General features: G+C 32.1%; 1 protein-coding gene across 1 annotated transcript in view; it reads left to right on the plus strand.

Moving 5' to 3' along the window:
* The first annotated feature begins 1,040 nt into the window (after positions 1-1,040).
* LOC126743750 (protein commissureless 2 homolog) overlaps positions 1,041-27,430 on the plus strand; it is a 67,808-nt gene continuing 41,418 nt past the window's right edge. Inside the window, exon 1 of the mRNA XM_050450969.1 lies at positions 1,041-1,425. Within this exon, the coding sequence (XP_050306926.1) occupies positions 1,161-1,425 (265 nt within the window). The 5' untranslated portion in view covers positions 1,041-1,160. The remainder of the gene's footprint in view (positions 1,426-27,430) is intronic.

Raw genomic sequence — 27,430 nt, forward strand, 5'->3', positions numbered from 1 at the left:
ACCGCACTGGTGAATAAATTCAATCAATTCACATTAAAGCAAGTTCGTCTTTCAGTTCCAAATCGTTAGCATGCAAAATGAAAAGCAACGATCTGGGGGCACCCAGCACAATATCCATTTCTTCATAAATATATGACCTAGCCTGCCTTAATACAGAATCCACTTACTTTTTGTGTGTTTTAAGTAAGAATGCAAGAAATTCCCGCAGATATATTAAGATCATATGGATGACATTTATGCATTAAACGCACATGATTAATTTGTGTTTGCGGTGTTAAAAGTTTGATGAAAAAGTGACATAGGTTAGTGGAAACCATTAGGTTTTATATCTTTCATTGTATAATGGAGAGTTGCTATTACAACCATATTAAAATGATTTAAATTAATGGTACTGAATGAAGTCCATAACTTAATACATTTGAATTAAAAACCATGTTTATTAAGTTTTTCTCGACCTCGAGATACTATCCTCACTAGCCTCACTTAGGGGTAAAAAATCCAGCAATGGTTTTTGGGTCAAAAGACTCAAAATCTCCCTAACAAAAAAAATTAAATGTGCAACTCCAATTGAAAGGAAAATTCCCTGGCAGTAGCAATCCTGTATAATATCCTGTTTTTAAAATGCGCAACTAAAAACACCGATCGACATATCCGAGCATTTATTCAAACATGCTCTTATTTATTTATTAATAAATGTATAAGCTACGTAGTGTATTTTCTTACCGTAAAAAATGTAGGTTTCTGGGACAACTCATATATATATATATATATATATATATAAAGTTTTCCATCAGTCGCAACAAGCATAGGATATCAAATGAACCTGCATCGTACATACATTGTTACACCTGACACAGTAAGCTCATCACAAAGAGAACCTACCACAAAACCTCAAAACCCAGAAGAAATGATTCACAATAACAAATACATATCCTAATCCAATAACCTGATGAAGATAAAAGCCGCCTAATGAAATTCCCCCGACCTTTATTCATCTTACGCGTTTTCTGATAAGATCCGTCGAAATGTTTAAACAAAAAAGGAAGGAGACCGGCGAGCAACAAAACCACGCTACAATATACACGCTAAATCATTCACGATTCGCGTTGCGTCGCGTTAACTATACGGTGTTTGTAGATTTCTTTTAAAGAGTGTAAGAAATGGATGTAGTGCGGGATAATTCCGACCTGGAAATCTTCTCAGCTACGCCAATCAAAACGATCGACTACAATTTGACAGATTTTCCAATATTTTCAGTCAGCAATGACGAGGGAGCCGAAGTGACAGCGCTCAGCGACCCGGTTTACGAACAGTTCTTAGCTGATGTGTGGGTGGGAATAGTGCTGACTTTGATGGTGCTTAGCTGCGCTTGTTTTATGTGTTCCTGTTTGGTTTATCACAAGTTACAGGAGTGGAAGCTTAGAAGTAAGTTGAGGTTAATTTTCTCCTTCACCCCTTCAGGCATGATATTAGATTAGATTTTTGAACAAACAATTTTCATATACATATAAGTTAATTTTTTAAGAAATTTTTTACATCCGGAAAAAACTTTTCCCTACTTTTTTTCGGAGTTCCCTACCTTTTTTCGGTACGTCACATTTGTGTTTTTAACTAAGAGTGAGTACTGACTAAAAAAAATATAACTTATCTTAAAAATATATAAGGCAGTGGGATAGTACAAATTTTATTAAAGGTATGAAATATTAAAATGTAGTTACATTTTATTAAAAATATATTTTTTATAAGAAATTGTCAAAACATTTCTAATAGGTACTGCATGGTCTTAAAAAAATTTTTAAAAAAGTACTTTTTTGTGCATTTTCGTATCTCAAATTAAATTCTTATTGAAAAGATTATCAAAATGGTTGCATTAATATTATTACAATGAATTTTTAATTATACTATTATTTTATATACGTAATAAGTATATTCTAAATATAGGTTTAGGTAGATCATTTTTTAACGTGTAATAAATAAATTCATTTTTCGAAGTTAACAATATTAACTATTAATCAAGTATTATTAAATATTCATCAAGCAAATTGGCCGGCATCGATCTTTTAAAATTCAGTCCTATTGAAGAGTTGACAGAATATATGCATTTTCTCTATTAAGTCTAATGCTAGTGGAGATGATAAAATGATTTTGATCTCCTGTTTCTGATATATAACTTATTTGACACACATTACAAATAAAACAATGCAATACACACATTATCAAAATCCCAGCCATTTTAAGAACCTATGTCCATTAACATTTTGCCAACTTGTTCTTAAGTTAATTGTAGATTATTTGTAGTCAGATGAACGTATATTTGGATTAATATAATATTCTACCAGTAAATCAATCCAGATATTTAGCTCTACTGCTCAGCAGCTTTAGGAACCGATAAATAGCTCCTTAAGCAATAGATACCAATATGTTGGGCATCAAAATACAAACTTTACTCAAATTTCATTGATGATGTTCTCTTTGTACATCATGTCATTCGGTATTTGATTTGATAATTGTAAAGCACATTTTTAGGCTGATGACACTGAGTTTTGAATTTTATGTGAAGCATTATAAATTGCTGTCTCACAAGTATGTGACAGCTGTTGTTTACATAGGTTGCCTTGTCTGACACTGGTGCAAAATAATCGTTTACAAAGGGTACAGAAAAGTTGTGTCTGTCTTATACTCAAATTACAGAACTTCAACTACTAGTAATATTTCTGTTCTATCCTAGTTACAATAATTAAAAGATGTTTCTTACACTTTATTTTTTAAAGTCCTTAAATTAAAAACATCTATATACGTATCTAAGTAAAAATACACATATCAAACTGATATACATAACTTAAATATTCGTAGAAGTACTCTCCTCAGAATACTTATCTTTGAATACTTGTGAAGTCTGTCTTATAAATGATCAACAAATATATAAATACAATACCTTCTCTTGCTAGTTGTTAAACTATTTTTTAAATCATTTCCAATATTCGCTCAATCAATTGTTATTGCAAAATAAAATAAATCTTACAAACAATATCGTATGAATCTTTTCTTGTTATATTATACATATATTTTACCTTTTTTTTTAAATTTATGGCTAGTGTAACAGCATGTATATATTAATTATATAAATCGTATAGTAATACGCTTTCAGGATATACAATATAGGAATGAATTTAATTTTTAATTTTTATTAATTATTATAATTTTTATTAGTATATTTATAAAGGGCCTGAAAATCTAAATGGATCATTCTGTGGCCATTTTTAAATATGGTCATTTTTCACTACAGGTATAATACAGAATTGTCTGTTTTGCTATTCTGACTCAACATTATGAAACAAAAATAAAAATTATCTAACATTGAACGGACTTGAACTCGAGACCTTGTACATACAAGTCAGACATACCACTCCAAGGAAATTGGACAGCAAATTTTTACAGCAGAGCTAACGGTATTGTACTATATTGATATTTATCGTTTTTTTAATCGTATATATATATTTTTTTAAAGAGCAATCAAAGGAAAAAACATCGCTAGACTAATTTTTCTGTCTACAGTAAAATCAAAGTGATTACTACTTTTCTGAAAAATTATAAATATAATGTTAGATTCATTTTTCGCACTGCATTAAAAAAGTAAATGTTATAGACCTTGGAGTGCGTAAAAGATAGGTACTTTGCGTACGGTAGTAGAAATTTTTTTTTTATTTTTATATAACAGCATAAATCGACCTAATTTTGATAAAAACGTTATTTTTTGGATTAAGTCCATCAACTTTACATCATGTGTTATTAGGTTCTTCGGCAGATTTAAATAATGTGGTCATTTTTTTTAGTGGTTAAGCCTCGAAAACTTCGATAATCGATCGTTATGCGGCAACTTCTTGTCCGTAAACTAAAATAAGTGATACATTTTTTGAACTCCGAGCACTTGGATATTTTTCATCATCAACATCAACATCATTAAGCCCTTTGCATTAGCTGCTGAATAGAGGCATCCTCCACTTCTGCCTACTGTCCTCTATTTTGAGCGCTCTGCATCCAGTTTGTGGTTATTCTTTTGATATCATCCGTCCATCGCGTGGGAGGTCTTCCCTTGTTTCTTTTGTTAGCTCTTGGTCTCAAGTCCAGCCCAGTTCCATTTGTGCTTAGCCACCTGGTACATAATATTCGTGACTCCTGTTTTCGCTCATAACTCCTTATTTCTAACGTGGCCACAAACACACATTGATCTTTCCACGTTGCGTTATAGTGCGAGTTTCGGCGCCGTAGGTCATAACCTACGATCATGACCAAGATATATGTTTCTATCCACCAACACTTATAATAGCAAACAGGCAATAATAGCTAGACCCAAAGCTAAAACATAGGATGTTGCCATTGTTAAAATCGTTTTTCGGAACCTTATATGTATTCTACAAATAGCTAATAAAAAGTTTAGTTTATCTATGCTACCATGTTTGGGTTGTGTCTCATCTATTTTTTGTTTTTTTTTTTAATCTCTTTCACAAATTTCAGAATTTGAGGTCAAATAAATATATCTTATTTATTTATTATCAGGTTTGTTATAAAATCTTTAATTATAGCAGTACAACCACATTACCGTCTCACTGTGGAATGAGGCGTCACAACCTGTTGATTTTAAGTCCTTTAGTGGCGGATATTTATGCGAATATATTATTTATTTTAAATTGACCCAGTAAAAAATATTTATTGTGTTTTTGTATTAATTGTACTTATTGCAAAGATGTTGGAAGATGAAATACAATTATAATTATAAAACTGTATCTGCTTCGAATTTAAATTTCAAATATTCGGAGTTAATTTCTGATACATGTCTTTATTAAATAATAAAATCGTGACTAGTAATAAAACATTTTCTTCCCATTTTTCCCTAGTCCCTGACTTTGCAGCAAAAAGTCTGTATAGCAGGACGATGACTCTAAATTGTTTTCCTCTGCAGGATCTTAATTTTGGTCCGATTGTTTATCAATAACCTCGATTTCTTCGCCTGTAATTTTAATATTCATAATGCCCTCAGATTCAACGAGGTTAAATTAATAAAAATGTTTGCTGAAAATTTTTCAAAGCTTGCAAACGTTGTATTCACTTCCAAATTATCTTGATTTTCTTCCCTAAGCCCAATAACTTTTGTCAAAGACGGAAGTATCTAAACCGCTTAATATTGTAACGATATTGTAAAGACCGAGAAACCAGCTAATTCTCCGTCATTCCGGTAATACACAAATGGCACACCGCACGACATCTCGAATGTCAGCGAATCTTCCGGCATGGTTAGCCGAGTATATAAAGAGCTGCGTCGCCGGCAGTTGTCAGTTCAGTGAAGTACAATTCGGAATATTGGCGCGAGATTTAAATCAGATATAAATAGTTGTAAATAAATACGGTGAAAATAAATATAATACAAATACAAAATTATTTATTTGTCAAAAAAAAAAAAAAAACATTTTATGAAAAAAGAAGCATGACAAAAGGAAAAGTTTTCTATTTATCAACGGAATACTGTCATCTCGGCCAAGCTCCATTCAAATTTTGTCTAGGGTGGGTATTTCCTTTTTAAAATAAAAAGAGTGAACTTTTCTTCGAATTATACATTTAGCATTTTCATCAAGGACTTTTGTAGGTCGTCCTGGCTTTTGCTTGGGAGATTCCACTTGACCTGCTACTTTTCTTTCCCGCAACAATTTGAAAATGGTGGACTTTCCAATTCCACTCATTCGAGAACATTTTTCAACAATTTCTTGCACAGTAAAACTAGGGTAATCGTGTTTTATGCAATCATGTACATTTAAAATAATAACTTTTTCACTCAGCGATAGTGGAGAATTTTTAGTACATCTTTTCGTTGGACTGAATACCTCCATTTTTTAAATATTGGGATAATAATATTGTGATTACACTACAGCGTAGCAGTGACTACTAACGTTTAAAATATGATTTAAAAGTGTTTATAGTCTGTATATATTACCTGACCCCATTTTTCCATGTTACAAAGCGTTAAAAGATAGGTACCTATACAAAAGGATTAAAAGTATTTATTTAGTATTTAATCTCTTTCAAAATAAAGGCATTTAATCCGTGAAAATTAAATTCATAAATATTATAAGTACCTGCGCCTATGAACTACCACGAAATAAATAGCCAAACAGAACGGAATTCCCCAGTTTATTGCTCTATACACTTCTGAAATAGAGTATAACAAGTATTATATTATTAAATTGTCTAACTACCCCTGTTAAAATGTTTCCAAATTAAAATTAATACTGGGCGGTATAAGTTTAACAATAGAAATGTTTCATTTTTTATTTTGTACGTTATACCCATAACTTCAAAGTCTATGTAGCTAGAATTTAATGAGTAACTAGAGAAAACTAAAATTACGACTACTCGAAAATATTAATATTTCGAGTAGTCGTAAGTGATCGTGTTTAGTAGTAGTAACGAAGTAAGTAAATAAATTAGTTGGCTATTTTTGTGCAACCGAGCATTTAATTCACACCTAATGAACTGTAAAAACGCTAATATTGTGTTTTGGAATTTTGTACGTTATCTAAATACGTTGAAGGTAAATTTTGCATGTTTTTGTGATTAACTTTTCGCTCATCACAAAGCAAGGAAGGTCGAAGGTGATTATTTTCTATCGAATCTTGAAACTCGATTTGGTTAAACTCGAATACTTAAAATTCACTAGCTCCATGATAGCTTTGGATTTTTTACGTAAAAGTAAATGGAAGTTTCTAGGACAAAGGATAAAGTTAAGACTTTTTTTGTATTTCTTATTCACCTAATTTTGCTCATTTATAGCAATAAGCCAAAAATTACAAAATAGAACTTTTCCGACCATTTTCTAAAAATGTATCGCCTTTTAACAAATAGGTGATATGCATATGAGTGGCTACCTTAAAAAGTGAGTAAAAAGAGACCGTTCAACCTTATGTATATCACCTAATATAGGTTAATTCTCAGAATATTGAATGATATTTAAATTGTCTTTAAACGGAAATATTCTAATATTCTTTATAAGTCGATTTTGCTTCCTGTCAGGTCATTATATCTACTAAATGTGCGCTTTATGGTTACGGTACATATTTTCTTTAATTACGGAAATGCCAATAATAAAACCTGATAAAGTCGGCATCTTGGAAACTTTAATTTTTTCACATCTTTCTTAAAATACTTTTAGTTCCTCCGAATTCTATGTAGACATTTGGCAATAATTTGCTACATAATGGTTTTCTCAACCATTAATTGAATTATTGAATTAGAAGTTTAGAATTTAATAAAATAATTGATGGGAATAGTCCGATAACTAACACACCTTATCAACCTTATATCTTTAATTTTTCTAAGTTTGTATTTGTTATTTATATATTTATGTTAACCTCTACATTTATCTTAGCTCAAATTTAAAGAAAAATCTAAAAGAAAACTATATTTTTAGAAAGAGTAATAAATTAATATTTATTAATTTAACATTTTCTTCTCATATGGTAACATAAACAGAGCCATCATTAATTAAAAATGATAATGGGATTAATAACACACCCATACAATTAAAAATGACTAATTTCTAAAACAGCCAATTTTCTAAAAACGCAGAATGCTTATATTACCTACCATTACCAAGTATCGTGACTTATTTTATATAAATACCCATTAAGCAAAAGAGGAATATTAATTAGGATTCCTAGAATGATGTAAAAGTGAAGTTAAAAAGTATTCTATGAAAGTGACATTTTCTTTTTTTTCTCTATATTTCCAACCACACAATTTCAAATAAATATGTTTTAGAATATTCCCTTTTAAAGAATATTCCCTAAAGGCCCCAAAAAAAGAAGTGTCCTAGTTATATTCTGAGTACTTATTTTCCTTTACGCTTTTCTTTTCACAATATTCTTATTATTTTTGGATAAAAAGCATTCTTGCAACTATTTGCAATTTTTGGCTAGTTTTTCAGTGAATATTTTGAGAATATCCGAATAATACGATTCGTAGCATCTTTTAATCACGTGCCACATGATGAGTTGAGTAATGTTGGATTAACCTAGTCAAAGTCAATCAATCGCTTTATTTATAACAAACACATTTTTGTTGTATACAAAGCATTGCTTCCTAAACAAACAAATACCAATACATAAAGTGCGATAATCCTTTCACACCCAAGTATTTATGCAGGGTGGCCTAGTAAAAACTTTCTACCTCTGCTTTCTCGGATATTTTGTAATATAATTACAAACCCTCGCACCCATAAATTTTTTATTTTAGGGGAACAAAATAATCTCTTATTTACAAACCTATAACATCAATCTCTTTCGGATAATTATTCCAGGGTAATAATTACCCTTAGAAATTTATATGGGGAGGAAGATTCCTCTTTTTAAAGACACATTATTGACCCTTACTTTCAAATTCCTTAGTATTCTCTAAATATTTAGTGTTTTTTTCATTAAATTCTTTCAAGTTGAAGAAGACCTAAATAAAATTATTAAAATTAAATGATACAGGACAGAACGCCAATTAACAGAAAATTTAACATTTTATGTTAAAAACATAAAATGTTAAATTTATGTTTAATGACATAAATTTAAATTTATTTAATGACATAAAATTAAATTATGACATACCTATCTAAATACAAAAGCCACACACTAACATCACACTAATATCAATAAAAAATATAAAATAAAATGAGTTTATCATCGTGTATCGTTATTGACTAAAATATGGACTTTAAAACGCCAAATATCACATCCAGTACTTATTATACATATTATCTTAAAAGAAATGAAAACAAATACAATTATGAAAAAATATAAAAAAATATAAAAAAGCTTTTTCAAAAAAACGATTTAATTTAATAGGGATCGAAGCGGAGACCACTGGATCCGAAGTCCGAAGCATATACCTTGTCTCCAAATCGGAGTAATGACGTAGTATGCGAATAATTATATTATATGAGACAAGATTAAAATCTTATTGGAGATTATTGAAAATGAGATTAGGTTCCAAATTAAAGATATCATTGATACAATTTAATACTGGGCTTCTCTTAGCTCTTGTAATCTCCAGCTTTTCAAGGAGATCTAGTTTCTTACCTTTTCCACACTCATGTAATATAGTTACGTCATCCGACACCGAAAAGTTATGACCAGTCGATAAAAGATGATTTGCAAAGGCTGACTTTGTTTCTTTAATATCGGTGCCCTTATAATTGTTGAAAAGACTTATATGTTCCTTCACCCTAGTGGAAATTCTTCTACCAGACTGACCAACATGAACATACACAGCGGAACATTCACCACAATTCAAAGAGTTTACTTTGTAGTTTACCTTGTCCCTCCTTTGTTCATATACTTAAGTCTCTTTGAGAGTAATGGATGATTATTTTAAAAAATAAAGAAGCTGTTTTCATCAAAATATTTATTATTTACTTTTATTTTTGGTGGTTAACTAAAGAAGTAAAAACTCAGATTCTTCTTTTTAAGAAATTCAGTATTAAACCCATTTGTTATTTTGATTGCCGTCGTCCAGTTAAAAAGATAACAGCAGAATAATACCAAATATTATTGCAATAATATTCTGGAATGCTGGAGTATCACCAGGTTGTACAAAAAATTGCTTTTTGTTGTATCGATCAACCTAACAGTATAAGAGTGAAGTTTTGATATGTTTACAGTTTAAAATGGTATACTATGTAAGAGATAATAATTGTGCTAGAGCAAGTGTATTGTTTTATAATTCAATTACTTCCAAATGCACACCTGTTTCATAGATAGGTGCTAAACTTATGTAAACATTTCGTCAAAAAAAAACAAGATCAATTGCTAACAAGCATGTTTCATGCTAACATGAAATGTTAAAAATACAGTGAAGGATAATGCAGAATTTACAGTTTTGCGTCAAATAACAATCGATCTTACACTTAAAACAAGGAAAGTGATCGAAATATACATGCTAGATTACTGGAATTACACCACCCTATGAAAAGCTACATTTTGCAAACGGCAATGCTGTAATCTTCTATCGTACTGACGCATTGTCTGCAAACATAGTAAATTCTGCCCTAATATTTAAGTAAGGCAAATAGTTGACGTAAAGTATAAACAAAAGACTATACAGGGTGTTTCAGAACTATGGAATCAAACTTCTAGGGGTTGTTCAGTGCAACAGTAGAATCCATTTTAGTATAGGAACCCATGTCCGGAAATGTGTCACTACGCCACTACGGCCCTAAGACGCGTTTAAATTTAGAAAAAATATTAATTACCTAAATAGGATCTGATGAATTTATTTTTACCTTTTGTATATGATACCATCACAACAATTGTTCAAAATGTCTTCCTCCAACCTCAATACACCGATTTAAACGCCGCACATGATTTCGGCGGACTACACTAAAATTTTGATATTCGTTTTGAATGATTTCATATGCTGCTGTTATTTGTCCAATTAAGTCTAGCTCTGATTCTACTGGAGTTTCGTAGACTAAAGACTTTACATATCCCCACAAGAAAAAATCGAGCGACGTTGGGGTGGAAATCGGGGACCTAGGAGGTCAAGAACTGCTCCACCTCTGGCAATCCAACGGTGCCCAAACCGCTGAGCCAAATACTCGCGTACTTGTACAGCAAAGTGAGCCGGCGCTCCATCATGCTGAAACCACATTTACTCTCTAACGTTTAGTGGACCATTTTCAAGGAGCGCTGGGAGAACTTCCTCCAAGAAACGCAGATAAATAGGTCCGGTTAACCGTTCCGGTAGAAGGTATGGCCCAATTAAAAAATCATCAACAATGCCTGCCCATACGTTGACAGACCAACGATTCTGATGTTTTCTTGGAAAAATTGCATAAGGATTTTCTTCGTCCCAAAAATGGCTATTCCTACTATTAAAAATACCGTCTCTTGTGAAAGAGGCTTTATCGGTCCACAAAACATATCGTAAAAAATTTGGTTGTGCAATGATGTGATCCAGAAGCCATCGACGAAATTGAACTCTAGGATGATAATCGGCTGCATACCGTGAACTTTCTGGAAGTGGTAAGGATGGAGTTGGAGAAGCGTTACTCGTATTCATATTCTTAGCGACGTCACGTGTGCTATTTGATGGTTCATCGGCAACTCGCTGAAGCACCTCTTCTTCAAATTCGACCGTTCTTACGGTTCGAGCAACACCAGTATCATGCATCTTGGTCTTAACATGCCTGTCTCAGCGAGCCGCCGATGAACCGCAATAAACTTTTTGTATCCAGGATGCTGTCGTTCGGGATAACGTTCATGATACAACCGCGATGCTGCTCGAGCATTGCAGTTTGTTGCTCCAAATGCCAAATGCATATCCGCAAATTCTTGATTGGTAAAGTTTTCCATTAGCAATAAATGTTTAAAAATTGTAAGCTATAAAATTTTTAAACATGACATTGAGAATTTACATTGATAAGCGTTGATTTTAAACAATTGTTGTTATGGTATTATGTACAAAAGGTAAAAATAAATGCAACAGATCCTATTTAGGTAATTAATGTTTTTTTATAAATTTTAACGCGTCTTAGGGCCGTAGTGGCGTAGTGACGCATTTCCGGACATGGGTTCCTATACTCAAATGGATTCTTCTGTTGCACTGAACAATCCCCAGAAGTTTGATCCCATAGTTCTGAAACACCCTGTATACCAGCTATACGATATAGTGTCTATACAATGGAATGTATGCATAATATTGCTAGTTTCTAATATTTAGATTTAAAAAACTTGTAGTGGTGTAGGTGCTCGACTGAGTAGAATAAAAAATTGCACTGTTTATCTAATTAGTCTCTAAAATAATTAAGCAATATCCTAATCATATAAACTTAAATCATTGTAAACAAGCATTTTGCTTTAAGCGTTCCTGTTGTCATTACCTTTGTCTATTATAACTACCTATAATAGCATTCTAAGGAGACATTAAACGTCTTTTAATGTCTCCTTATAATGCAATTATAGGCCGATATCGGTTCTGGTATTTACTTCTTAAAAGTAAAAACGTAATAAGTATTTTTTATTGATTCTTTGCTGGCACCCGAATTAAAAAATTCAAAGTTGGCTTGCGTTAGTTTTTTATAGTTCTTTTTATAATTTTTTTACTGTTTTTTTCCCTCTTATATACCTAGCAGAATCCTAAATCCTCACATCAGAAGCTTTTTCATGTATTTGGCAACCATTTGGGGGCCTAAGCATTTTAAATTTGAAAAAACTAAATTTTGTTTAAGTTCAAACTTTAATTCCTCGCGGTGTTTCAAATTATATTCAATTTTTTCGATTCGATAAATATTTTGTTAAATTGTTCATTCACCTTCAATAATTCAAATGACCTGATGGTTTTTTTTATATTTGCATTGCAAAAAGTTCTGTTAATGTAGGTGTTATATATTATGATAAATAACAAATAAATTTTTTATAATAATATTTATTTCAGATATTTTAATATCCCATTGTTCGTTAATTTATTTCTTAAATGTAATAAACATAAAATTCCCTAACTTTTTTATTGACTTTTTATTTCTAAAAAGTTTGCTTCTATTAGTATTACTGTTTTGGTTTCTAACTATATCATCATCAGGATTTTTTCCGAATATATGATATCCGAAGAATGCGTCGGTAGATCCACAGCTCAAAACATTTTTATTTCTTTAAGGTGGCTTCCATTGTGGTATATGCCTCTGCTCCATTGAACAAGACTGGGAACACATAACACTTGACCAGTCTTAATTTTAGTTCTATTAAGATTTTTGCTGGTGAACCACTTCTTTACATTGTTGAACGCGTTTCGCGCTTTTTCAATTCGTGTTCTTATTTCTGTTGACCGATCTATTTTAAATTGACCGTGGTTCCAAGGTATGTGTATCTTGTATGTTTTTGTTATTTATTGTCATTGCAGCGGAGGTTGTTGAGTTCTGCTTATATCAGCATTAATGCATGTTTTGGTTGTATTGACTTCTAGGCCAAATTCTAGACTTGCTGTGTGTATGCTTTGCATGAGTCTTTGAAGCTCGCTGCAGTTATTTGCGATAATAACTGTGTCATCAGCATATCAGCATATCTCCCATTGCTTCTTTGAAGACTTGTTCAGAGTATATATTCAACAGAAGCCACGAAAGGACGCATCCCTGTCGTAAAACATTTTTAAAAGTTATTTTCCCACTGAGTAAGCTGGTCTAAGCTTGCCATCAATATGCATCTTCGTCAGCATTTCCATGAGTTTATTATGTTTGACATTATCAAACAACATTATCAAACGAATTATAACTCGCAGACTGAAGATCGCTTCTATTGTGTCCAAGGCGCTTCGGATTTAGGCGCAAATTGTCACTCCGATATATTTGCTTCATATTTGTTATATATTCTATCGTATATGATTTTTTTGAAAACTTTGGTAATATGATTTATCAGGATTATTAATGGATGTTGATGATTGTGTTTTGCACTTGGTGTTTTGGGTATGGCTACAAAGGTTGATCGTAGCCGTTCTGCCGAAATATTCCCTTGGTCGTAATAGGTGTTAAAATTTAAAGTTAAAATTATTCTTGCTGCTTTCTCATATGGGGATTATAAAAGCTGGAATAATGTAGAGGTTATATACAGGGTTTCCCAAAAATCAACTATATGCCGAAAACGGGCAATAGAACAGGTGCTCATGAATTAAATTTTTTTTTAAATCTATCTTAGTATTTTTAAAATTATAGGCATTTATAGAAAACTAAAAAAAATTGACACCTCCTGTTGATCTTTTTAGTACTGTGGTTACAAATTTTTGAATTTTTAATTTTTTTTTTTGAATTTAACTCTGAATAACCCTTCGATAAATTACAAAACTAAATTCAAACACAGCTGTTCTCTAGAGTATTTCTAAATGTGCATCGATTACTTCTAGAGGGCCGATTCCCAAATCAAATGGGTGGTGCAGGTAAACCGCGCTTGCCCTACGAGGCCGAAGTCTTACAAGAAGTTCGTGATTCGAGTACCTCGCTACGTGGAATAAAAACAAGGCCAGGCGTGTTTAAAAGTTCGGTACATCGAATATTGAAAAAAAAAACAGTTACAGCCGTACCACGTATAACGAGTACAAAGTTTATTACCTCGAGACTACCCGACAAGATTTGAATTTTGTCAAACAACGTTGCAAAGACATAGAGAAGATCCGCGATTCTTGGAAAGAATTCTATGGTCCGATGAATCGACTTTTAAGAAGAATGGATACTTAAATCTCCATCACATACATAAGTGGCATGTGGAAAATCCACATTTACACCGAAAGGACCAGTGACAATAGGAGTTTAAAGTAGACATGCGGACGGGAATACTTAATGGTCGAGTTATTGAACCATGAACTCGACCGGAAAATTTGAACGTCGAAATTTACCTAGATTTATTGGAATATCATTTACTAGACTTCCTAGAAGATGTGCTACTTAATATTTACCAAAACATGTGGTTTCAACAAGACGACTGCCCGGCCCACTATGCTCGTCCAGTAAGGGAATCTCTGGGCAAAGAATACCCGAATAGGTGGATAGGGCGGGGTGAAACAATGGCGTGGCCACCACGTTCATCCGATTTAAATCCTTTAATTTTTTTTATTGGGGAGCAATAAAAGACAATATCTACAACAATGAAGACTTAGCTGTGCCGAAAAATCCAGGCAGCCGCGGAACATATCAACAATAGAAGATTTGCCTGATTAATAACGCGATATTTTCTAAAAAGGTGTAGAATGTGTATTAGGAATAATTTTTTTTCATTTATTTATTTTGACTGTACCATTATTAACTTAGCTTAGAGTATATATTTAGGGTGTATATTTGACTATTTACTAAAAAAAATATATCCCTATTGAATCAAGAATCTACCAAATATCTTACAATTTTCAAATCTATATTAGATACGCCAACTTTTGAAATCACTTGCCAAACAGTGAAGTAATTTTCTTTTTCAGGACAGTTAGTTAAAGTTAAGAAATGATCGTCAAACGACACAATTTTCAACACAAGTTGAGCAAAAATCTGATTATTTCTTAAAAAATGTGAATTTAGTTTTGTAATTTATCGAAGGGTTATTCAGGATTGCATTAAAAAAATTGTTAAGAAATTTAAAAATTTGTAACTACAGTACTAAAAGGATCAACAGGGGTATCAATTGTTTTCTTTTTTTTTTCATTATTTTTTTTGAATCCCTGAGCACCTGATCTATTGCGTTGATTTTTGGGACACCCTGTAGAGTAAAACTAAAAATTGCACTTTGTTTTAAACTAAATCTTTGGTGAAATACGTGTTTGAATTATCGGTTATTCATCTAATTTCTTTTTATTTAATTAATTCTTTTAATTTTAACTCTCTGCTAATTTAATGACATTAATATTACAAAGGTTTATTAGTTCTTATTTTCCTTATATTTAAAAAATATGGAAACTAAAACTGTTCAAAATGTGCACCATTCGGCCCATAAACTCTATGATATTTCCTAATTTATTACAACCATCTCTGTTGGGTAAAAAAGCTGCTTCAGACTAGTAATATCTAGCTATAAACTTTGGATTTTATGTCCTCAAAGGTAATAGTCAACAAAATTAAAATCAGGCAATCAAAAAGCCCGTTGATTAGGACTGCCTTTGCCTATCCATGTATTTGAATAATTATCGTTCAAGAAGTTTCAGTTCGCCTGAAATGTGTGGAAGCACCAGTATGTTGAAAGTACATTCCTACAATGTTTATACTTGCCTCAAATAGCAAAACTGTAAAATATTTTGAACGATGTAAATATCACCAGTTAGTCTATTTGGAAACATGTCAGGTCCCACAAGCTTATTGTCATAGAGTCCACACTACACATTTACTGAAAATGTATTCTTGTGTAGCTCTCATGTAGCTCTAAGATTTTCGGCAGCTCAAATACTAGAGCTTTGAACCTATTGGATGTGATATGGATTAAGCCTATGATTTTGCAAACGATGCCAAATACACCATGGAGAATTTCTAAGGCATTACTCACTTTTCTGGTGCTGATTTCTGGATTGTTATTATTTTTATCCATAAAATTTACTTTACCATTATATAAATAGCACCTTTCTTGATGTTGATTCAATTTTACTGTGCGAAATACAACGTATTTTTTAAGGTATCAGAACCCTATTGAAATAGTTTGAAAGTTGGGTTAATATTCTTCGTACACCAACAATGGAGAAAAAATATCAGACTATTCAAAAGTTATAGATAAATTTTAAAAAAATGCTTTTTAAAATTTTTGCTAGACCACGTTATCTTTCAGTTATAAAGGGCGATTTATGGATCTATAAATTACGTATACAGGGTGTTTCAGAACTATGGGATCAAACTTCTAGGAGTTGTTTAGTGCAACAGTAGAATCCATTTGAGTATAGGAATCCGTGTCCGGAAATGTGTCACTATGCCACTAGGGCACTAAGATGCGTTTCAATTTAGAAAAAATATTAATTACCCAAATAGGGGCTGATGCATTTATTTTTATCTTCTGTATATGATACCATTACAACAATTGTTCAAAATGTCTTCCTTCAACCTCAATACACGGATCACATGATTTCGGCGGACTACACTAAAAATTTAATTCTCGTTTTGAATGATTTCAAATGCTGCTGTTATTCGTCCAATTAAGTCTAGCTCTGATTCTACTGGAGTTTCGTAGACTAAAGACTTTACGTGTCCCTACAAAAAAAAATCGAGCGACGTTAAATCGGGTGACCTAGGAGGCCAAGAAACTGCTCCACCTCTGGCAATCCAACGGTGCCTAAACCGCTGAGCCAAATACTCGCGTACTTGTACAGCAAAGTGAGCCGGCGCTCCATCATGCTGAAACCACATTTGCTGTCTAACGTTTACTGAAACATTTTCAACGAGTTCTGGGAGAACTTCCTCCAAGAAACGCAGATAAATAGGTCCTGTTAACCGTTCCGGTAGAAGGTATGGCCCAATTAAATAATCATCAACATTGCCTGCCCATACGTTAACAGACCAACGATTCTGATGTTTTCTTGGAAAAATTGCATAAGGATTTTCTTCGTCCCAAACATAGCTATTCCTACTATTAAAAATACCGTCTCTTGTGAAAGAGGCTTCATCGGTCCACAAAACTTATCGTAAAAAAATTGGTTGTGCAATGATGTGATCCAGAAGCCATCGACAAAATTGAACTCTAGGATGATAATCGGCTGCAGTCATACCTTGAACGTTCTGGAAGTGGTAAGGATGGAGTTGTTGCTCGTGTAGTACCCGCCAGACAGAAGCGTTACTCGTATTCATGTTCTTAGCGACGTCACGTGTGCTATTTGATGGTTCATTGGCAACTCGCTAAAGCACCCTTTCTTCAAATTCGACCGTTCTTTCGAGCAACACCAGTATCATGCATCTTGGTCTTAAACATGCCTGTCTCAGCAAGCCGCCGATGAACCGCAATAAACTTTTTGTATCCAGGATGCTGTCGTTCGGGATAACGTTCATGATACAACCGCGATGCTGCTCGTGCATTGCAGTTTGTTGCTCCGTATGCCAAATGCATATCCGCCAACTCTTGATTGGTAAAGTTTTCCATTAGCAATAAATGTTTAAAAATTGTAAGCTATAAAATGTTTAAACATGACATTGAGAATTGACATTAATAAGCGTTGATTTTAAACAATTGTTGTTATGGTATCATGTACAAAAGGTAAAAATAAATGCAGCAGATCCTATTTAGGTAATTAATGTTTTTTATAAATTTTAACGCGTCTTAGGGCCGTAGTGGCGTAGTGACGAATTTTCGGACATGGGTTCCTACATTCAAATGGATTCTTCTGTTGCACTGAACATCCCCCAGAAGTTTGATCCCATAGTTCTGCAACACCCTGTATTTTGGAATGTTTTTTTCTCAATAATATAATAATATACGTAAATCTACACTCTCATTATTGGGATCTCAATATAAGTTGATAAAATTGGAACAAAGTTATGTACCATTAATTTGGTTAACATTTATTTCATATAATAGCATTTGTCATCAGTCATCATTTTTTATGTGCATATTTATTAGGTAGTTTGGAAAATCTTTTGAAAATTGGTTTATTTCAAAAGATCAGTTAAGATTCATTAAGAATTTAAGAATAAAAAATTGCTTCGGTTTATTATTTATTATAGCAATTTTTCTTCTTCTTCCGCTGCTATCGATTCGCTTCTGACCATATTTCTTGGTGATGTGAATTAATTCTCATGTGCCAATCGGGAAAGTCAAATAGAATAATAAACGTATTTAGCGTAAGAAAAATTTACTGACTGACGAAATTCAATTTTCCTGTGGTTCCTATTCCTGTCTAATGTTTAATATTTTGGAGCCACAACATCCTCTCTCTGTTTAAACCTTTTCTTTTCTATAATTTTCCTTCTATTAATAGTTGCAGCAACTGGTACCTTTTGTTGCGTAACACAGGTACGCTTTTTTCTCGCGTTTTAGCACGTCCAGCAATTCGCGTTCTGTTCCTATCGTCCTCAAAATATCCTTGTTGTTTTCTTATTGTCCATGGAACTTTCAAGATTCTTCGATAGATCCACATTCCAAATATTTTCAACCTATTCATTGTGCTAACCTCCAATGAACTAAACCATACAACAGTATGATCTATAAGTAACATTTTGTAAATTTTATTTTGAGATTGAGGTTAAAGTCAGAGTTTGTAAAGGCCTTTTTGAATATCATAAATGAGCTCCTCACTTTTTCTATCCGACATGTGATTTCTACGTTTGAAGATCAGTCTTTACATACCCAAGTCCCCAGATAGTTAAACTTTTTTACTCATTCTATGTCTTCACTATCGTATGTGAGTTTCGCCTTCTGGAAACCATACAATTTGTGGGTGTTTTCTAGGAATTTTGTCTTTTTTTTGTTGATGTTAATTCCCATAAGTCGGTCGTTCATTCCAACTATTTCTTTTAATTTTTTTTTTGCGCTATTTAAAATATTTAGGAACGATAATAAGACTATTAATGAATTTCTTAGTCCATTTCCTCAAAACAAAACTAAACACAGTTAGTAATACTAGACCAGAGAGAATATTGAGAATTAACAATTTGAAAAATTACAACCACTAAACCTGAGAATAACCCGGCATTCTTGAATTAGTCTTTCCGTCAATTGCTCTGTTGAGTTATAGTTGCGTGTTAAAAGCAATAGATTTTAGGTAGGCCCAGAGGGAGAAATCAAAAGGCAATAGGTCCGGGGATCTAGGAAGCCCTACAACAAGACCTCTTCTTCCAATTTATCGGTTAGGATGATTGTTTTCTAACTGGAACTACATAATGAGAAGATGCTTCATTCCTGCTGAAAATGTAATGAAATTTCTTCTAAAGATAAGTTGCTGTGTGCATTTCAGAGGCGAGATTCAGAGATTTAATAGATTTTTCTATCATGTGAGCATACATTTCGCCATTCAATTTTTCCTCTATAAATAATAGACTCCACCATTAAGTATACCAGTCCAAACATTAAGTTTGTGGGGGTATTGCGTATGTCCTTCTCTAAGTATCTGTAGATTCTTGTTGCCACTAGTTGGTGAATTACACGTGACATTTCTCTCCAAATATCTCTGGTTAAATAGTTGAGCTGTTCTTAACAAACAATGATCTTCTTCAGTTCCACACGTTCAGCTGTGTTGTACACCATTGTTGCAGATGAGCGCTTTTTCGTGTTAAAATACAATCGAAATAAAAATCAAATGCTAATAACTGAAATAATGTTAACGTTTCGCCTACTAAGGCACAAATAGGAAAACAAATATACTTTTTAACTCAAAATCGAATATTTAAAACATCACTTTTTAGACTTATGAACATCACCTAATTTATCTTCTTATGTAAGAAATAAATATTTGTCAAGTTTATTCGCATAAGACTAATGTAAGGATAATAATACCAATGCTTCTAAATATTTATTAAATTAATAATAAAAAATACAAAGTAAAGTTTTATTTAATAAACAAAAAAAGCACTCCATCGAAGGTTGTAGATTACCATTGAGTTTTCAAATCAGGTATGGCAAATGCAGGGTATTGCTATTTAAGATTTATGCGAAGCGAAAACAAGTTAGCTATTACATAAATTGTATTTGGCGATTTTTTTTTATTAGTTTCTGAGTTATAATAGTTATTGTAAGTTTACCAATTGTCACCCTGTAGACTTTGATATGAGATTTACCCAATAGCTTATATCATAGGTCTCCATCCTAATGACAAAAAGAAACTTAACTATTTAAAATTACACTTCTACCACTCCTACCTGACATAATCACAGAAATCTTTTTTGGGTCAATTGTAAAAGTATCACATGGTTCATTAACAATTAAAGGTTTCTCATTACCAATATGTCTCGTTGCAAACCCAATGAGTCATCTCTGAAAATTGGCCTAACCATAAACATTAAGTTAAATTTTGTCGTAGGATTATAAATAATATTTATTCGTATATTATTAAATCTACCTGTATACATGCGTATTTATTAACTTGGAAACCTTTGAGATTTCTAAAAAATATTGCGACTTTAAAAGTCCTGCATAACGCACTTGGTAAACAAGCTCATGACCATATTAACAGGTGTCTCATTATCGAATTTATAGTTAACCAGAAAAACGACTTTTCTGGTGATGCACACACCCAATTCTCGTAATTATTATAGTAACATTCACCTTGACAGGGATCGAGGTGTAAAATGGGAATTTTTGGTTTATTACTTGATGTTCATTTTTAATGGTAAATTTTACTGTTATGGTAAATATTTTCTACTAACCAGTATTTTCATAAAATTTCGGGCATGATTATTAGGGTTTAGAATATAATTTACTACGCTATAATACTTAATCATTTTAATAAATTTAGAGCCACCTAATTTAAGGAGTAATCATAATAACCTTCTCCATAATTACATACAAACATTTTTATATTCCTAGAATATTCTTAAATTTTTTAAGTGGTTTAAAAAAGGAGTTTTGTTCTAATAATGTAGGTATTATCGAATTAGAGACATTCATTACAAACAGCACAAATACGTACTAAAGACATATTTTGTACGTACTCCAAAAGACGTATATAGGACGTCCACTCTCCGCAGGATTTTACGTCATATGTACGTACTTTAAGGACATTTTGCGTCATGTATTGGACATAATATGACATAGTATCTAGGATGTTTACACGAATCCTTTTTTTGTGTGGTAAAATGTATTTGAGAAAAAATAACTCATTTATAAAAACTGAATATATATTGATATATATTCAGTTTTATATTATATATTTTATATTATTATATAAAAAAATAAATAAAAATATAAAACAAAACATGTCTTAAAAACTAAACAAACAATAAACGTACAAAAAAAAATCATTTGTTCTTCGCAACTATTATAAAAAAGAAGTCTTCAATTTTCTTTGTGCTTCCAATCTTGTAGTGCTGCACCTTAAAATTATATTTTAACATAAGCAAGTTATCAATTAAATAATTCATTAGTACTAAAATGAATAACTATGCTTTTACCAGCAATTGGGCTAGATCGTAGTAGATCCTTCCTATCACTATTAAATTCAAATGTAATAAGAAAATGTTATTATAAGCCGAATTTTGATAAATCCCAAATTCACAGGTGTAAACTTTTCTTACAAAAGGACAACCCTTGCCATAACGCCAATACTGCCAAGCCGACTGAAAGAAGGGCGTTCGTTCTCGCATCTGTCGTTTCTCTTAAATACTGTCAACAGTGTCAACTCCCTCATCTTGCCAATTACTTGTTTGACAGTCAGTGAGGTCAACAAAAACACTGGGTTGCTTTTGCGACCGATCTTGATAATTTTGATATATTATTATGACAAATACTCCATTATCTATAGTTTATAGATGTTTTGGAAAGCCTGTACCTAATTACTTTTCGACCAGATCAACATATAAACTAACTAAATTTATAGGGTCTAATTAATAGTCCTTTGGAAAGAGGAAATCTCGATTTGACACTTAAATAAATGTTGTCTCATTTATACCGAATTCGTTGACTTTTCCTATCAAAGCAAAGAATCGTGCAAATAGTTTTTTTTTTTGTTTACCATACTGAATTTAGAAATATTGAAAATAAGACTTATAACGATAACAAAAATTCTTTCCTGGTATATAGTTTTGTTTATTAACAAAAATTTATAAATGTTGTTTTTTATTTTTGTATAAGAGCTAAAACATTTTCTAAGTATTTGTATGTATATGTATGTACGTCCGTGAGACGTAAGTAATGTACGTACGAACTACGAATCCAAAAGTACATATTAAATACGTTATTTTTATAACAATGGACGTATAGACATAAATATGACATAAAAATTACGTACCTAGGACGTATGATGCTGTTTGGGATTCTATAACTATCTATAACTTTCTATCTAAACTGTCTTTTAATAAAGATATTGAAATATTCCTAGAATGTTTTGAATGATTATCCCTGCATAACGATAAAGAGAACACTAAAGTGTTTGTTGATAATATAGAAAAATTTATTATTAAGTCGATACATTAATTTGCAGAATTACTGATGAAACATAAATTCTTTCAGCCATATATAATGCTCAATTCCTTTGCCACCTTATTAGATCCATATTGCAAATTTACTATTTTCATATGTTATGTTATTAAGAACTTTTGTTGATATGTTGGTAAGACTTCAGTTTTTAAATATCGCGAGCACTTTTTATCGTTTTGGCAACACTGATATTGCTGGTCACACTGATTTTCGCAGAAATGACATTTAACCTAAGAAAACAGAGTGTCAGTGTGTCAGTTCTATTCAGAATTCCGCGTCATCCTTCATCCAGTCACCACGTGGTCGTTCTTTTCCTTTCCTATCCTTCGGATTCCTTTCCTAAGCCCTTTCCTACACCTTGCCGTTGGATATAACGTGCCTTTAACAACTAAATTTATTGAAAGTATTAAGCCCACTTCTGCGTCATCGTTCACCTAGTCAACACTTGGTTGTTTTCCTATCCTTTGGAACCCTTTCTTAGACCCTCTCCTGCCCTTTGCCAGTGGTAACTGAACCTATTCACGCCGGAAGCTAGGCCGGATGATGCCGGATGCATCGTGGGGAAAGCGTCACCGTGCATTTCAGTATTAACAATCGTAAAAATTATCGATTCGGGGAACATACCCGACGGTTTTCAAATCGTGCTGGCAGATTGCCTCGTAGCAGAGCCATTAAACTAGCAAGTCCAGTTCTATTCAATAATTTTATTGTTTTACAGGCTAATTTAAGTATATATTAACACATTTTGAGGCCATATTATGTGATAAAATCAATTTCAGTATGGGAAAAGTGCCTGATTTGTCGCCATTAACAGTTTGTCGAACTTCTGGCATGCTGGAAGCACAAAAAATGTCAATGCCAAACAGCACAAATTGTGGGAGTTTCTGCAAGTTTTGTACAACGTATGAAACAAAAGTAGATCTTGGTGAAGATTTAAGAGCAAACCGCAAAGGTACTTGCGGTGGTCGGAGAATCACATGACAGAGAGAAGTGAGAATCAAAAAATGCCTATAAAACTTCTCGCAAAAAAAGTTTTTGAAGCCGACAATCAGTTTTTGCAAAGAACAGTGCAGTAGGGGCAGAAAGACATTTTAGAAGAAAAGGGTCTTTTTGGACGTAGATCAGTACGCAAACCAAGACTTACGCCTGCTATGATATAAACACGATACCATTGGCAATAAAAATACAAGGATTTCACGATGATGGTGATTTATGACTCGGAAAAGGTTAACAAATGCTATATAATTGTATTTAAGTTGTTCTTGTACTGTAGATATTGTGCAGTCTAAATTCTAGACATTTCATATTTGTGTTTTTTGGACGAATCGATTTTACAAGACGTATTAGTCGACAAATCACAGTTCATCCAGTCAAATAAGAAATATAAGCCAGACTGCATTGCCAGATATAAGCCAGACACCATTAAACATTCTCCTTCTTTGGGCTCTTTATGTCCAAATTCAAATTATAAACTGAAATGTAAAGCATGAAGAAATGTTAAATCGTGTTAGTGTCTTTTTAAATATAGACACTAATACAATTTTTGATTTAACAAAGGTACTAAAACTGTGATAAAAACTCATCAAACATAAATGTATTTACAATTAAAATGTCTTATTTCATGATTAAATCTGCAGTAATTGAGCTCTTTAAGTTCCGGTGAAATTGAGTTAAAACACATAATAGCCTGGATCAGTTTGACATCTCTTTAAATGCCGGTAGATTGGAACAAGATCTCCCCTATTTCGTGTTTGATATTAATGAACATCTTCGTGGGTTATGGATTTAAAGATTTTCCTTTTTATAATAATAATAATAATAATAATAATAATAATAATAATAACAATAATAAAAAATCGTCTTTTATTAAAAACCAGAAAATACATTATAAAATAAAACTATATACCCACTGTATACAACAAGAATCTTTCGCATATGTGCAGACAGTGGCGAAGCTCAAACCACTAAATACTCAACCACTGAAGTACAATGTAAATAAATTAATAATATCCAGTCTGTCATATATGAACCAAAAATGTAAAAAGACTAATTTCCATAACTTTGGAGAGAAAATAAAAATTATTAGTAATTATTACTTTTCAAAAACCAAATTTGTATTAATAATATTTGAACAAAAACAAAAAATTATGTAACAAAAATGTATAGTACTGGTAAAACATACATATTAACTTATTATAATTATTATTATTGTTTTAAAATAAATCGATCAAGCTCATTTCTAAATTGGCTAAAGGCTAAGGACTAACAACTATCAGGTAATGCGTTATATACTAAATGTTGTATAATGATATTATAAAGAAAACTTCTTTTAAATAAAGTTGTCTGGTGACGTGATAGTCAAAAGTAAATCTGATGCATGAGTTTTGAACTTTCTGGATTCTATACTTTGCCTCCATATTTAAACAGGGTCCATAATTATATAAAGTCGCAGTACTTGAAATGAGATAATACCAAAGATTTTTTCGAAGCTGATTGCTCAAAATATACCTATTAAAGCGTATAATCTATTTAGCATATAAAAGGTTTAATGAATTTTACGCTTTCTGAGTCATTTTTCTTTACATGTTTTTTAAATCTTAAATCAGTGTCTAGCCAAATACCAAATTTTTTTGCAATCTCAACGACAGGCATATTAATATCGTTAATATGTACATTTAACTGCTCCCTTATTATGTTCGTCCTGGCCTTGGACCCAAATATTAGCACGGAAGATTTTATTGCATTAAGTTTTAAATTATGTTGGCTATGGTAATTCACTTACAATACAAAAATCCTCGTTTATCAAATTATTGACATGATGTAATATATTGTCCGATTTATAACTCAAATATAATTGAGTGTCGTCAGCATAAGCCTGGATTTTACAATGTTTAACTAAATGCAAGATACTTAAGGTGTAAATTAAAAATAATAGACGATCCCGTTCACTACTTTGAGGAACACCAGATAAAATAGACATTGAATTGGACATTTCGTCATTGTGCGAGACACATTGCGATCTGTCTTTTAAGTAGAAATCTATTAAAATAACTAGCGAATTGTGAAAAACATAATATTTTAATTTAGAGATCATTAATCTATGATCAATAATATCAAACGCTTTGGAAAAATCTAGAAGAGTTAATATTGCATTTTCGCTTTTATCGTATGCCCCAATTAAATATTTAGTAACTGTAGCCAAAGCCGTTGCTGTTAAATAGCTTTTTCTAAACCCGTACTACGTACTGGGTATTATATTATTGTCACATACATACTGATAGATCTGTTTATATAAAACCTTCTCAAAAATTTGTGAAAGCGGTGGTAGAATACTTACTATTCTAAGATTAGACAAATCTTTAGGATTAGATAGTTTTGGGAGAGGCTTACCAATTGCGATTTGCCAAAGACTCGGAAAATATTGTTTTTCGATAAAAACATTTATAAGGTGACTAACATACTTATCAATAAACAGACTACAATGTTTGATCATTATTGCAGGAATAAAATCTACACTAAATGCATTTGAACGTAATTTTTTCTTAATTCTATTACTTATTAGATATATGGTTACAAGTTCTAATTTTAAGGAATTATTAGCATAATAAATATTAATATTAAAAAAATTATTTGATCCGGACATTCAAGGGATTCAGTTTGTAAGAAATTGCCGAAGTAGTTGTTTTGCAGGTGAGTCGTAAGATTATATACAGTAAATTTTCTAATATAAAAGAAGAGGGAGCAGTCAATATTTGCAGTTCTCGAAATGCACTCCTACAATCTTCCCTATACCCCAAACCTTTCACAATTCTGACAGCCCTCCACTAAATACTGTCCCTTCATACCCGGGGCATATCCCTATGCAAGGATGGCATGCGACAGATGTGCTTGAAAAACAGCTATAACCAATGAGACCTTGTCCTTTAAATTTAAAAACAAAAAAAAATCTTCGATTGTTTGGAACAAACAGAATTTATGTGAGCATCCCATTAAAGACAAGAATCAACAAGAACTCCTAGAAACCTGATTTTATCGAGTAATCAGTTGGAATTTTCCAGTGCTGTGGTTGAAAATCTACCCTACTACATTGACAAACTACTTTGTCGAAGGTAAAATAAAGGTAAAATTAATGCCGAAAATGGTTTAAGAAACAAAAAAAGCCAATTTTTATACACGATGGCATGGTGCGCCATGCGATCGCCGTGCACAAAGAATTTCAATATTTTTAGCTAAAAGAAAGTAGGTAATCTCGACTGGCCAGGAAATTCGCCCGACATAAATCCTATTGAGATGGTCTGGGGTCTGGAATTTTTTGAAATCTGAAGTTGGTTGGATGAAAGCCCGTAAAACTAAGCATCAGTTAAACATAACCCAGAGATCAAAATAAAAATTTAAAATTGTATAAACAGTAGGCCTCGACGTGTTGAAGTCGTCTGTGTTGGTGCTCATACAAAGTACTGCTTTTTGCGAACAAATGTATTTTTATGTAAGTTACCCTATTTTAGTCACATTTGTTTTATTTATAATAAATTAAGGTTTTAACATAAAATAGTATTTCGCCGACGTAGGGCTCTATAAGGCATTCAAATCAAATTACAGAAGATTCCTTTATGAAATGATCCGACTACTGTGATACTGTTGATGAAATATCCACTAACACACTAATAAATAACAGGACGTTAACAACATAAGCCACCTGAATTTTAATATGAGTTAATTATATTAAAAACATCCTATACGTTTCTTTTATCTGTATTGTTGTTGATCCCTGAATTGGAATACAAAAACAACCACAAAATTTTCTGTACTGTTTTTCTTTTACCTAAGAAATG

This window comes from Anthonomus grandis, chromosome 13, assembly GCF_022605725.1.
Source record: "Anthonomus grandis grandis chromosome 13, icAntGran1.3, whole genome shotgun sequence".
NCBI lineage: Eukaryota > Metazoa > Arthropoda > Insecta > Coleoptera > Curculionidae > Anthonomus > Anthonomus grandis.